Genomic DNA, 13,495 nt, shown 5'->3' on the forward strand with positions numbered 1-13,495 from the left:
TTAGGGGCACCCTGAGGGCTCCCCTTCTCTCTGTGGGGAGGGGCTGGGCTCTCAAGGGGAGAGGGAGAGGCCGGGAAGGAGAGGGATCAGAGAGGCTCTGAGGGCCCCAAAACCGCAGTATTTCTCCCCCCGCCCCCATGCTGGGATGAGCCTGGGGGTGTAACAGCCTCTCCCCTGCCCCCCCTCTCCCCCTTGCGCCCACCAGCTGCACTCGCTGGCCTACGTCAAGCTCCACAGCCTGCTCCAGACGGCCTCGGCCCCCAAGGAGGAGGAGGCCTGCTACCTGCTGGGCAAGCTGGAGAGCCCCCTGAGCCGCGCGCTGCAGCCCAAGTCGGAGGCCTTCTCCTGGCTCCTGCCCATCATCCGCACGCTGCTGGACCAGTGCTACGACACGCTGCAGCTGCAGCACCTGCTGCCCTCGCTGCCCCCCACCAACGGCAGCCCCACCTTCTACGAGGACTTCCAGCTCTTCTGCACCACCCCCGAGTGGAGGGCCTTCATCGAGAAGCACGTGGGTGCCGCCGGGACAGGGGCCCCTCGGGGAGGTTACCATTGCGGGGGGAGGGAGCACTGAGTGGTTAGAGCGGGGGGGGGCGCGTCAGACGCGGGCTCTGTCTCTGGGTGTGGTGCTGTGCGTGTCCCTGGGGAATCTCTTCGGACGACACGCTCAGCCACGGATGCCGACAGCCAAGCCCTGAACCAAGGGGGGATGGTGTAAATGTTGGGGGGATGGGCATGGGCGGGAGGGTGCCCAGCGGGGCTGTTTATGGGCACAGGAGATCTGACCAGCTGCAGGCCAGAGAGCAGAGCTATCGAAGGGCAAAGACCTGCGCAGAGGCTCTGGGTGCCTCTCAGGTGGGCTGGGTCTGAGCAGGGCTAGGAGCTGTCCCGACTCTGAGACTGACCGAGCCAAGTCAGGACAAAAATCATTTTTGTTGCCCTCCGCTGGGCTCGGAGGGCAACAGAAATGATTAGGGGGTTGGAGCACATGATTTATGAGGAGAGGCTGAGGGAGCTGGGATTGTTTAGCCTGCAGAAGAGAAGAATGAGGGGGGATTTGATAGCTGCTTTCAACTACCTGAAAGGGGGTTCCAAAGAGGATGGTTCTAGACTGTTCTCAATGGTAGCAGATGACAGAACGAGGAGTAATGGTCTCAAGTTGCAGTGAGGAGAGGTCTAGGTTGGATATTAGGAAAAACTTTTTCACTAGGAGGGTGGTGAAGCACTGGAATGCGTTACCTAGGGAGGTGGTGGAATCTCCTTCCTTAGAGGTTTTTACGGTCAGGCTTGACAAAGCCCTGGCTGGGATGATTTAGTTGGGGTTGGTCCTGCTTTGAGCAGGGGGTTGGACTAGATGACCTCCTGAGGTCCCTTCCAATCCTGATATTCTATGATTCTAAGTCCCATTACACCTGTATGTTAAACGGGGTAGGGGTGGGGGAGGGTAACAGTATTTATGTAGCTTGCCAGGGAGTTGAGGATAAAGTGCTCAGATACTGCAGTGATTTTGGGGGGGGAGTGGGAGAGGGGATACATTCACCTAAATAGATTACAGATGGGGAAACTGAGGCAAGGATCATATGATCTACTGGGGGGTCATGCAGCGAATCCACATCTCAGCTGGGAGTTCCTGGCCTCCCAGTCCCGTGCGCTCGCTGCTAGACCTCGCCCGGTTCTAAGGCAGCGTCCCAGAAAATACGTCCTTGCCCGCTCGTCCTGGCCACCGCCGTTCAAGGGCTCTCTCCCCTTGGCAGGTACAGCCCATGATGGCGCAGTTTGAAATCGACACGTTCGCCAAGAGCCACGACCACATGTCCAATTTCTGGAACTCCTGCTACGATGCCTTGATGAGCAGCTCCCTGCGCAGGGAGAGGGAGAAAGAGGAGAGCAGGAAAAAGTTCCAGGTACGTGCGGTCAGCTGTTCAAAACACACACACACCCCCGCCCCTCGGGGCTCCGGAATTACAACCAATATACAAACACAAAACCGCAGGGGCTGAAACAGCCCGTGCCGGGTGTCTCTTCCGGGCTGAATTTCTTTGGCACGTCTTCCCGCAAAACCCTGATCCGTGGTGCCATGTCTCCTCCCGGGGGAGACCCGTGTGGTTGCACACCGCACACCCCCAGTCCCACCTCATTCTCTGCCCCTGCTAGGAGCTGATTCTGGAGCCGGTGATAAAGCGCTCCAAGTACGAACACATCCGGCACGTGAACGTCCTGAAGCAGGTCAACAACCACCACAGCGTCGTCCTGAAGCAGTGGAAGGCCCTGCGCCGCCTGCTGACCTCGCAGCGCTCTGCCTGGGCCGACCGGTCAGGAGTTAACACTCCCTTTTGGGCTGCGGGAGGGGAGGCTGCCCAGGGCCCTCTCCAGCTCAGCGCTCATGGGGCAGCCCATGCTTGGGGCTGCTGGATCCTCCGGGTTTAGCAGTATCGTTGCTTTCCCCCACCCCCGCCGGAGGAATCCCGCCCCGTGGCCCTAGCCTGGCTTCCTGCCCATCGTGGGGTGTGGTTCCCACGGTGGGGGGGCGATTTTCATGGCCGGAGCTGGCCGTGGCCGTGGCCCGCTATGCCCTGCCCGCTTGCAGAGCAGCCGCCGGAGTCGGACAGAAAACAAAGGGAGCTCAGGCGCTAGCCCCACCCACTGTGGCAAAGCCACGCCTCCCCCGGTTGGAACCAGGCAGTGTGGCTTACAGCTGTTCCTGGCCCTCCTGTGTTTTCTGTGCCCCTCTCCACCCCGGTTTGCCTAGTTATTTTCACGCTGCCCTCTGCCCTGTGGCTCCCAGGCTGAAGGCATGATGGGATGTGGTAGAAACTTCCCCCGTGGCTGCTCTCGGAGGTGGCTGGGCCCTGGTCCGGCATGTCCTCGGCTCAGTGTAGAGTCCTCGTAGTCCCTGCTGCAAGGGGGGACTGTCAGCCAACACCTCGCGAGCCCAGGCTGTTCTGTGGATCAGGCTGCATTGCCCCATGCTGACTCCAGCTGCCCCCCTTCCAGTTCCTAACTTTGAGGTGCTCGGGGCTCGCTCACTTTTCTCTCTCCCCCTCCCCTTCAGAAACCCCCCAGAGATTCGCTGGAAGCTGTCGAGTGCCGAGACCTACTCCAGAATGAGGCTGAAGCTGGTCCCCAACTATAACTTCGACCGCCACATGGAGGCTAGCGCCCTCCGGGACAACCTAGGTGAGCGGGGCTCTCGGCATGGGGATGGGGCCTGTGCCCGTGGGTCAGAGCCTGGCTCTGCCAGCTCACTGCTGTGCAGTTAGCTGTAACGCCGACAGACCCCCGTGGGTGGGATCGAACCTGGGACCTCCGAAGCTTAGTGTATGAGCCTCTACTGCATGAGCTAAAAGCCACATGGCTCTTAGCCGAGGCTGTAGCAGGCTCTTCAATCTGTAGCTAGGCTAGGTGCCACTAGAGGGAGTCAGAGCGCCACACCGAGCAGGGTTTTCATGTAGAGGGATTTAATTTACATTTTGGAGGAAGTGGGGGCCGGACCCCACCTCTGCCTGCAGAAATAAAACCTAGATCAGGGCCCCTCAGCCGCGGGGCCCCAGGGTGACTGTCTAGGAGCCATGCTCAGCCTGGCGTCTCCAGTTTAGTCTCTGTCCGTTTCAGGGGCGGATCATTCTCTCAGCCCTGCGGAGCCTCTGCCGCTGGCCGTGGCCAAGGAGGCAAAAGTGAGCGAGCTGGGGGATGATCAGCTGGCGGAGGAGGACCTTCAGTTCTTGGACAATCAGTGAGTCTCTCCTGGGCGGCTCTGTGCCCTGGGCGCAGGAACTAAGTGTGTCCTGCAGCGGAGGGATACTTTGCCTCGGAGGCTTGCAACTGAGTCTTCCCGCGCGTCTCGGTGTCGCCCTGCATGGCCCCCTTCTCGGGGAGGAGGCAATTCAGCCCTTGGCTTTTCTGCTGAGATCATCAACGCGGCCAGTCACGGCCTTCAAACAGCCATTGCCTGGTAACCGTTCTTGGTCCAGAACTGTCACAGGCGGGATTTGAACCAGCAGCCTTTATCTTGTGAGCTCCTGGGGTAGAGACCACATCCCCTGAGTCTATTCGAGCAGGGCCCCGATCCTGACTGGGACCTCTGGTCACTAGCACAATAGAGTTGTGAGAGGTGCTATATCCCCTCACATGTTCCCCAAGCCATCCGTCCCCCTTCGCCGGCCTGGGCCCTGGCCCCATCTCACCCTTCCCTCAGCTGGTACTCCTGGAAGCTGGTAGGTTTTTCCCTGGCGAGGGTGCAGGGAGAGTCGCCGAGCTGCCCAGGGTTAGCTGAGCAGCAGTGAGCGTCACGGGAAGGCCAGTGGGCGCCTAGATATCTTCTCCCATTGCTGGGAGCAGGGCACGCGGTATGGCATACGGCCCCGGCCAGCGCAGGACGCCAAAGGCGACCTCTGTTCTGTAACCAGCCGGTCCCACGCCCCGTGTTGGATGACTGTGTGCGGGGAGGGAGGCCGTGGGCCATAAGAGGGGTGCGCACGGGCGGGACATCCTACCCATTAGGGCTCTGCCACCCCGATCTCTTCCAGGTCTGAACCCAAAGAGCAGAGCCAGAGGGAGAAGCTGGTGATCTCCGAGGACTGCGAGCTCATCACCATCGTGGCGGTGATCCAGGGCCGGCTGGAGGTCACCACACAGCACGTCTACTTCTACGACTGCAGCAGCGAGAAGGAGGAGACGGAGGAAGGTACCGGAGCTTGCCCATGCCCGCCCCTCTCGTGCCCTGCGTCGCACCCGCTGATACCAGAGGCTGCCTGCCCCATCCTCTCACTGCCGCGCTGCTGTTAGATCACTCGTTAATCTCGTTACTAGTATTGCATGAGAGCAGCACCTATTGGCCCATGCTGCTAGGCACTGGATGTACATTTTGGAAGAGACCGTCCCTGCCCCAAAGAGCTCACGGACGAAGGGGACTCAGGCAGAAGATGGGGAAACTGAGTCACGGGGGTTAAGTGACTTGCCCCCGGTCATGCTGGGAGTCTGTGGTGCAGCTGGGAATTGAGCCCAGATCTCCTGAGTCCCAGTCCAGTGCCTTAACCTGGAGGCTGGCTTGGCTTGGGGGTTAGCCCAGCACTGAGCTCAGACCCTAGGTGTGACATGGGGGAGCGGGTGAGGGCTGGAAGCCTGCGCTGGGTCTCCCTGGTGTGACGATTGCTGGCTGAGATGGGTCAGTGTCTAGGATCAATGTGGCCCCCGCGGCGCTGGGAGCTGTCCAGCTACGGAGGTGCCTGCGTATCGGAGGGGGAGTAACAGCTGGCCTGCCTTCTGCCCTTTCACCAGGGATCGGCTATGACTTCAAGCGCCCCCTGTCTCAGCTCCGGGAAGTGCACCTCCGCCGTTACAACCTCCGCCGGTCGGCGCTGGAGTTCTTCTTCATCGACCAGGCCAACTACTTTGTCAACTTCAAGAAGAAGGTTCGCCCTGATCCCCTCTGCTCTCCTAGACCAGGGGCCGCCACCCAGCCCCGGGGGCGTCCCCGCTTCTCTTGGGAAGCTGGTGTCACCCTTCCCGGAGCATCGGTGCCCAGCTCAGCCCCCAGCACGGTGCTGGGAGGCGCTGGGCTGCCGATGGTGCAATATTGGAGACACAAAACAAGGTCCTGGCCCCGCGTGGTGAGAGCCTGGGGCACGTTGCTATCTGAGGAATCGTGCTCTGGTGACCTGAATTCCGGGGGGCATTGACTGAGGGGGGGTAAGACAGGAAGTCAAGCAGCACTGGTGCAAGAGGCCTGATGCAGGGTGATGGGCAAAATGGCCTTTCATACAGAGCTTCTAAAGTGGACGGAGCTCAGCCAAGAAGGGGGGTGGTATGGGATGGAGGGAGCTATGTGTGTGATCCCGTAGTACTCCTGGCCTCCCCAGCTTTTCCAGCCTCCCTCCCCGCGCAGGGAAAGCTGGGGAGCCGCCCCCGGCCGGCATGTTCCCATTTCTGTTGATCACTTGTTGAAGGGGAAATAGCTGAGAGGTCTCCGGGGTCTTGCTTTCTCCTGTCCCCACCCGGGACGCTGGGCCAGGTGGCCGTGTCCCTCCTGTTCCGTTCCCCCAGCGCTCATGCTCCACCGTTTCATGTAAGGTGCAGCGAGGGGCGTCATTTCCAGCTCTGTCGGATGTCCCTGTGCTATATCCGATCGGGCTAATGAGCTCAAAGTACCAGTGTAGCCGTGGCGGGCAAGGGGCTGGCTGCCTGGGTGCGATCCCATCCTGGGACCCTAGACACAGCGAGTCACTCACGTCGCCCTGGCTACACTTCGGTTGCTAGCTCTCTGGCGTGATCCAAGCTGGCATCTGTAGCTGAGCTTACAGAACCGTCTGGCTGCGTGCATCTCTCCCTGCCGCGTCTCTCCTGACCGTGACGCACGGGGGCTGGAGCCTTGTTAAGAAGGGAATTGCGCACCTATCTGATTTAGGATTGAATTCCTTAGACTGGATCTTCTGCTGGTGTAAATCAGCGTGGGCCCCTTGATTTCATTGCTGATTTACACCAGGGGAGAGGGCTTGGACGGCTCTCTCTTTCACGCGGTTTGTTCATGTCTGTCAGGTAGGGGTCTCCCAGCCCCTACTGCAAGAGCAGGCCAGATCTCGTGGAGAGGCGTGATTTTTTTTGCTAGAGCAGGGCATTGGGAGAGCTGGATTCTGTCAGCTTCCAGTGTCTGACATGGGGCAAGTCATCGCCCCTCTGTGCCTCAGTTTCCCCATCTGTAAAATGGAGAGAGAGATCCTGATCCCCCCGATCCCCTGGATCAAGTGCTTTGAGGCCCTGGGGAAGAGGCGCTCTGGCAATGCGAAGCCTTGTTCGAGGGCAGGCTGGACGCTGTACCTGAGCTCCCTTTGAATGCTTCATGCACCTGGTTTTGTCCCTGCAGGTTAGAAATAAGGTGTATTCCTGTATTCTCGGCCTGCGCCCACCCAACCAGATCTACTTTGGCAGCCGGTCACCCCAGGAGCTGCTGAAGGCCTCAGGACTGACTCAGGTGCCATTATTCATAGATTCATAGATATTTAGGTCAGAAGGGACCATTATGATCATCTAGTCTGACCTCCTGCACAATGCAGGCCACAGAATTTCACCCACCACTCCTAAAAAAGACCTCACACCTATATCTGTGCTATTGAAGTCCTCAAATTAGCATCTTCTTCCAGCCTGCTCCTCCTCCCAGCATCACCTCTCTCTCCTCGAGAGCAGTGTGTGTCCGTCGGGGCTGCCTCGTAGCCAGGCAGAGTGCTGTGCAAACTTTCCCCCAGCCTCTCGGCTCTGCCAGAGCTCCTGGGGCCCACTCCTCTGTTCCAGCCCCAGGCCCCTTGGAGCAGGGCTTGTCGGCTGTGCCCAGCTGGGTCATGGTTCTGAGATCCGCCCAGGTTGGCACAGCACCCACCTCATTTCATTCGGAGCGTGGTCCGGGCTGTGAGCACAGCACTGCGAAGGGAGAGGCCCCGGTCCTGGCTCACTGGGGGACCAAGCACTGGCTTGGTCGCTCGGGGTGCCGCAGAGGGAAAGTGAGCGCTGCCCCGCCGCGGGGTCCCACTCCTGCTGCAGTTCATCGTGCTCTGGGGCAGAATGGGTACCTGAGGGATTAAATAGCCAGAGGGCGAGCTCAGGCATGGCCTGCTGCTAGCATGGCCTCCCCCAGGTGCAGGCTACCGGGGTGTGATGGCAGGGTGGGGAGAATCCATGGGATGAGTTTCCCTGGTAAGGCCTGAGGCCTGACTTTCCATCCTCACTGGTTAGATGAGCAGCCTGGGTCTATGCTGCTCCCCGCGAGGGTCCTCCCCCAACCTCCAGCATGGCAACTCCCATCCCCCGCCCTGCAGAGTCTGCTCCCCAGCCGTATCCTCCCTGCTGTCCCAGCCAACCCCGCCCCATGCAGCGACTTCCATGGGGTGACCATGTGTTCCGTTTTGGCTGGGACAGTCCCCTGTCCCGGCCGTCCCGACTTTTCTGGCAAAATTGGGCATTTGTCCCGTTTGCAACGGATCAGCTGGCAAGAGCAAAGGGGACAAATGCACAGTTTTGCCAGAAAAGTCGGGTGCAACCCCAAGCAAGGTGTGGAAGAATGTGCGGGGGGCAGGGGCAAGCAGTGATGCCAGCCCCATGTGGGAGGGAGGGCTCAGGAGAGCAGCTCAGGCCGGGCTGGCCCTGCATGGGTGAGTGGCAGGGGGCTTGGGCCAACCCATGGGAGGGGTGAGATGGGCCTCAGGCTGGCCCTGTGGCGTATCCCATTTTCCCTTTGGGAAAATACGGTCACCCTATGCCATCCCACTCCCACGCCCCATGCAGCGACTCCGCTCCTGCTCCCCTAGCCGGAGCCACCCCCTCTGCCCCTGCCGTCCGCAGGGCCTGTTTCAGCCCCGCCATGTCTGTTTCAGAAATGGGTCTACAGGGAGATCTCCAACTTCGAGTACCTGATGCAGCTGAACACGATTGCGGGGCGCACCTACAACGACCTGTCGCAGTACCCTGTGGTGAGCATGCCCGCCAGGCCCTTCCCCCTCAGCCTTCCTCTGCCCAGAGACGCCGTCAATGGTCTGTCCTGGGGCCGGCAGGCAGACGGAGATGGGGTGCTCAGAGCAGCCCCCGCGACATTCTTTCTGGGGCTGTCTGTTCTCCACGCTCCCTCCCTGGGCTGGCAGCGTGGCGTGGGCCCCCCAGCCTCAGCCCAAGTCCGGCTCTCACTAGCCTGGTGACGATATTAGCAAGCCGCCCTTCACTTTGCAGGGACACTCCCTGCGTGCTTTCCACGGGGTTATGAAGGGATTGGTAGAGGCGTTAATGATTGGCTGACGAAGCATGGTAGAGCCCAGCAGGTGCTTGGTCACTCCCAGCCATCTCTGGCACCCGGGGGTGCTGCGGACCGCCTGTACTGTGCCTACGTTGATCGGTCCTGTTGGAACCCTTTAGGTGGACGCGGGCCTCGACTAGAAAGCGGGCCTGTTTCACAGCTGCGGTGCGGTGGCACTTACAGGCCAGCCGAGTGGGGGCGTCTTTGCACTAGGTGCTGTACGAACCTATAGATTTGATCGTACCTCTCCAAGGACCTTACCTGATGTGGGGGAAGAGTATAAAATTAGAGCTGCCCAGCCTTGTAATGCAGAGCTGTCAGTGTCCTCCTGGCTCTCCCGGTGGATCGAGAATGTCTCCCCCGTAAGAGTCCGGAAGGCCCACTGGACCAACCCAGCCCACCCCAGCAGCGTGGCCGCTCACGCTAGCCCTGTGCCCCTAGGGAAAACTGCCCGTTCTGCCACTCCCCTGTTGTCTGTCTGGCCGCGGGCGGCACTAGGGTTTGAAGACCCGGCAGCAGGCTGGGCCGGGTAAGGAGTTGGCAGGCATCTGACAGGCCTCTCCCCTCCGTAGTTCCCTTGGATCCTGCAGGACTACGTCTCCGAGGCGCTGGACCTGAGCGACCCGGACGTGTTCCGGGATCTCTCCAAGCCCATCGGGGTGGCCAACGAGAGACATGCCAAGGATGTGAAGGAGAAGTGAGTACACGTCCCGGGCAGCTCGAGGGCGGTGGCTGCGCTGGGACGGGTGGCCCGGAGCAGCCACGCCAGGGACGGGGCTGATGTCGCAGTGGCCGGCAAGAGCCGGCGGCGTGCCCTGGATGTAGCAATCCGACACCAGCACGTGGGGTGGCGAAGGCCGAGAGTCGGGGGTGGCTGGCAGATTGCTGATGCGTCCCATTTGCTCTGCAGAGACGGAGCAATCGTCTCGTGACTAGAAAAGAGGTGTGTGGGCAGGGGATTTTGCCCTGCGCTCTGCTCTGTGGCTGGAGAATGGCCCTGGGTCGCCCCTTCCCCAGGCACGCAGAGCAGCGAGGTGGGTGGGGGCGTGCTGGTAAGAAGGCTGTGCCCTCTCAGGTGCCCATCTTCTCTTCCTGATGCAATCGCTCTGGCTATGGCAGCATAAGCCGGGAAACCAGCCTGGCCAAGGCAGTTGCTGTGTTGCAAGCCACCCCTGCCTCACCGCTGGGATTCCCTCTTCCTCCTCCTTTCCTTCCCCCGCCTCTGTCTCGGTGGTGTGCTCTGCTTATTCCCCTCCCCGTCTGTCCCCAGGTACGAGAGTTTTGAGGACCCCACGGGCATGATCGACAAGTTTCACTATGGCACACACTACTCCAACGCGGCGGGCGTCATGCACTACATGATCCGGACCGAGCCCTTCACCACCCTTCACATCCAGTTGCAGAGCGGCCGGTGAGACCCGGGGCTGGGCTAGTGCTGGCATGCCAGGACGGTCCCGCTAGCTTCCCCAGGCCCTGCTAACGCAGGATTGCCACCTGCCCTGCGCTCATTCTAACTATCCCCTGTGAGGGGGCTTTCACCACGTCCCTTGGGAGCCTGAGAGCTCGCTGGTGGGGGATCCTTTCCTGTGGCTTCTTGTTAAATGTTCCTTGCATCTGAGGAGGGAGGAGCCTCTTCCCTACCTTCTGTGTGTCTGTGCAAGGAAGTGTGGACTAGCAAATAGATCATCAGGCTCAGGAGAGCTGAGTTTTATTCCTCGCTCTGCCGGTGACCTTGGGCAAGTCACTTCCCCGTGCTGTGCCTCAGTTTCCCCAGCTGTACAATGGGGGTGGTACCTCTGTGAAGTGCTTGGAGATCCGCTGAGGAAAGCACTAGATATTCTTCATTACCTGTTGCAACAAGTGTCCTAGAGCCGATTCTGAGCCTTGCCTCTGAGTTGATAAAGCAGAAAGAGGGTTTGGCCGGCCCTGTAGCCTGCTGTGGCTGGGTGTCTCATGGGCGTTGTCCGGCACGAAGAAAGCGAGAGTGCGAGAGATGCAGGGATTTGGCTGGCGAGGCTGATTTCTTCAGCCCATATGGTAAACCCGGGAGCTCGCTGGAAGACAGGAAAAGCGACGCGTTCTTGATTGTATCGCTCTAGTGCCTAGACACCCCCACCTAGATCGGGGTCTGTTGTGCCCAGGGCTGGACAAGTATCTAGCAAGAGACAGTGAGGCCCCTTCCCATTTTCGAGCTCGGGAGCTGTGGTGCAGACACGTGAAGGGTCTTGCCTAGGGCCACCCTGGCAGTCAGTGGTGGGGCTGAGTCTAGGTCCCAGTTCTCCTGAGCCCAGTGCCTTAGCCTTTAGGCCAAGCCTCACTCTCTTGCCGGCAGGTTTGACTGCTCAGACCGCCAGTTTCACTCGGTGCCCGCGGCATGGCAGGCGCGCATGGAGAACCCGGTGGACGTGAAGGAGCTGATCCCGGAGTTCTTCTATTTCACAGACTTCTTGGAGAACCAGAATGGTAAAGGGAGCTCCTGGGGCATTGCAGCCCAGCTGGCCGGAGTGCCCTGGGTCTAGAGCTGGGGGAGAGGGGCTCGCTGGGGTTGGCATGGGGAGGTGCCTACTTGGGGCCTCCATCTAAGGTGCAGGATCCCTTCTGTGACTTCCACTTCAGTTGATCTCTCACGATTGTCGCAGTCACTCGCAGTCCTGGTCTCTAGCCACTGGGCCTGCTGGCGCCCGGGCTCACTGTCTCATGCAGGGGGTAGTGCCCAAGCCAGCAGGGGCAGGAGCTTGTTGGGGGCCCCAGGGCTCTGGGCTCTAGACAGAGCTGGGACGCAGGCTGAGCTCCCGGGCCGGGGGAGCTAATTTCGCCCTGCATGGAGCTGGCTGGCGCGTGACCTCCTGGGATCCTCAGGATTCCCTGCCCTGCTTGGTTATAACATCGGGCAGCGCGGTGCACCGCCTTGCCCTGCAGTGTCCAGCACGAGCCAGTGTTGGCCCCGGGACTGGGTGGGCCGTTGATCTGACCCCGTTCCGTGGGATGCGGCGGATGGGGGATGGTGAGCCACCCTGCTGTCGCTTTCCCTAGGGTTCGACCTGGGCTGCCTGCAGATGTCGAACGACCAGGTGAACAATGTCGTCCTCCCGAAGTGGGCCAGATCCCCGGAGGATTTCGTCCACAAGCACAGGAAAGCGCTGGTAAGTGGGCAGGGGCTCCGCCCAGCCTGGGAAGCCTTCACCTGGCCTGCCAAACTCACTGCTCCCCCAGCGTGTAGGGTGGGGGCTGGGGTTTCCCTACCAGGTGGCCCAGACCCATTGGGGTGTCCCCAGCCCGGCATGTCCCTGTGGTGCTCACTGTCCCCATTCTCTCCCTGTAACAGGAGTCGGAGCACGTGTCTGCCCACCTCCACGAGTGGATCGACCTGATCTTTGGGTACAAGCAGAGGGGCCCGGCCGCTGTGGAGGCTCTCAACGTCTTCTATTACTGCACGTACGAGGGTAAGAGGCGCCATGCCAGGGCCTGGGCAGGCAGGAAGGTTCCCTGGTGGGCACCTGTCACTCACAGCATCACCCTCTCTCGCTCCCCAGGGGCCGTGGACCTGGACGCCATCGCTGACGAGACACAGAGGAAGGCTTTGGAAGGCATCATCAGCAACTTTGGGCAGACTCCCTGCCAGCTGCTCAAGGTATCGGGAGCCAGAGAGGGAGTGCCTGACTAACCCCAGGGAGGGGAGGGTGGGGATCACCCAACAGGCCCTGAGAGCAGAGCTCCACTCCCCCAGCCAGGGCTTAGGTCCATATATGGCCATGCCATCCACCCCCCGCCACCCCCGGGTCCTTTTGCCCTTTGCTTCCTCTCTTTCCCCGGGAGGCTGGGCTCTGGGATCTCGCTCAGGGTTCTGGCACCTCCCGACTAGCTGGCATCTTGCCCCCCCCGGCAGGAACCTCACCCAATGCGCCTCTCAGCCGAAACCGCCACCAGGAGGCTGGCCCGGCTCGACACGTATTCCCCCAACGTCTTCGAGAACCTCGACCAGCTCAAGTCCTTCTTCGTCGAGGTGAGAGCTCTCCTCGCCGCTGGGCTCCGAGGGCCGCCCACTGCAGGCCCTCCCGGGGAGAGCTTACGAGGGAATCCTCCCATGTGGTGGGGAGGGAGGCCCGTGTGGGGGGGAGTACGGGGTAAGTGACGGGGTGGCAATGGCCAGAGGAGGAGTTCTAGGGTGAGGGAGGACATGGGTTCCAGCGAGACCATGTGGTTACCTAGCTCTTTGGGGCAGGGACTCTCTGGTGGGTCTGTACAGCGCCTAACACAACCTTGTCCTGGTCCGTGACTGGGGCTCCGAGGTGCTGCAAACACCCGACAATGCCCAGTGCTAACGTGACACGTGCATGCTGGCGGGGCCGTGGCAGTGCGTAGCCCCCGAGCTGCTGGGCAGTAGCACCAGAGCTCTCTGTTCTCTCCCGCAGGGGATCAGCGACGGGGTCCCACTGGTGCAGGCTGTGGTCCCCAAGAACCAGGCCCATTCCTTCATCACACAGGGTTCCCCGGACGTGCTGGTGAGTGCCCTGGGGGGCATGGCATGGCTTGTTGGCTGGGAATTTGGGGGGCTCTCAGCTCGTTGCGTCTATAGCCCCCCAGCCAGTACCTATCGGAGCCCCTCTGCTATCCGTTCATTGTATCCTCCCGGCCCCCATGCACGCAGGGCAGCTGATTGCCAGTTCACAGGGCTGGGGCTGAGGCACAGAGCCATTGAAGGGACTTGTCTACGGCCACGCG

The 13,495-nt window shown here is 60.8% G+C and overlaps 1 protein-coding gene across 1 annotated transcript in view; it reads left to right on the forward strand.

The window, feature by feature from the left end:
* Window positions 1-13,495, forward strand: part of NBEAL2 (neurobeachin like 2) — a 148,908-nt gene that overhangs the window by 118,773 nt on the left and 16,640 nt on the right. The window contains 17 exon segments of the mRNA XM_073334853.2: window positions 206-511; window positions 1,755-1,904; window positions 2,155-2,312; window positions 3,053-3,177; window positions 3,613-3,733; window positions 4,527-4,684; window positions 5,278-5,411; window positions 6,860-6,967; window positions 8,361-8,456; window positions 9,346-9,470; window positions 10,044-10,184; window positions 11,106-11,236; window positions 11,807-11,916; window positions 12,099-12,216; window positions 12,307-12,404; window positions 12,660-12,776; window positions 13,186-13,275. Of these exon segments, the coding sequence (XP_073190954.1) occupies window positions 206-511; window positions 1,755-1,904; window positions 2,155-2,312; window positions 3,053-3,177; window positions 3,613-3,733; window positions 4,527-4,684; window positions 5,278-5,411; window positions 6,860-6,967; window positions 8,361-8,456; window positions 9,346-9,470; window positions 10,044-10,184; window positions 11,106-11,236; window positions 11,807-11,916; window positions 12,099-12,216; window positions 12,307-12,404; window positions 12,660-12,776; window positions 13,186-13,275 (2,286 nt within the window).

The sequence above is a fragment of the Lepidochelys kempii genome, chromosome 2, assembly GCF_965140285.1.
Source record: "Lepidochelys kempii isolate rLepKem1 chromosome 2, rLepKem1.hap1, whole genome shotgun sequence".
NCBI lineage: Eukaryota > Metazoa > Chordata > Testudines > Cheloniidae > Lepidochelys > Lepidochelys kempii.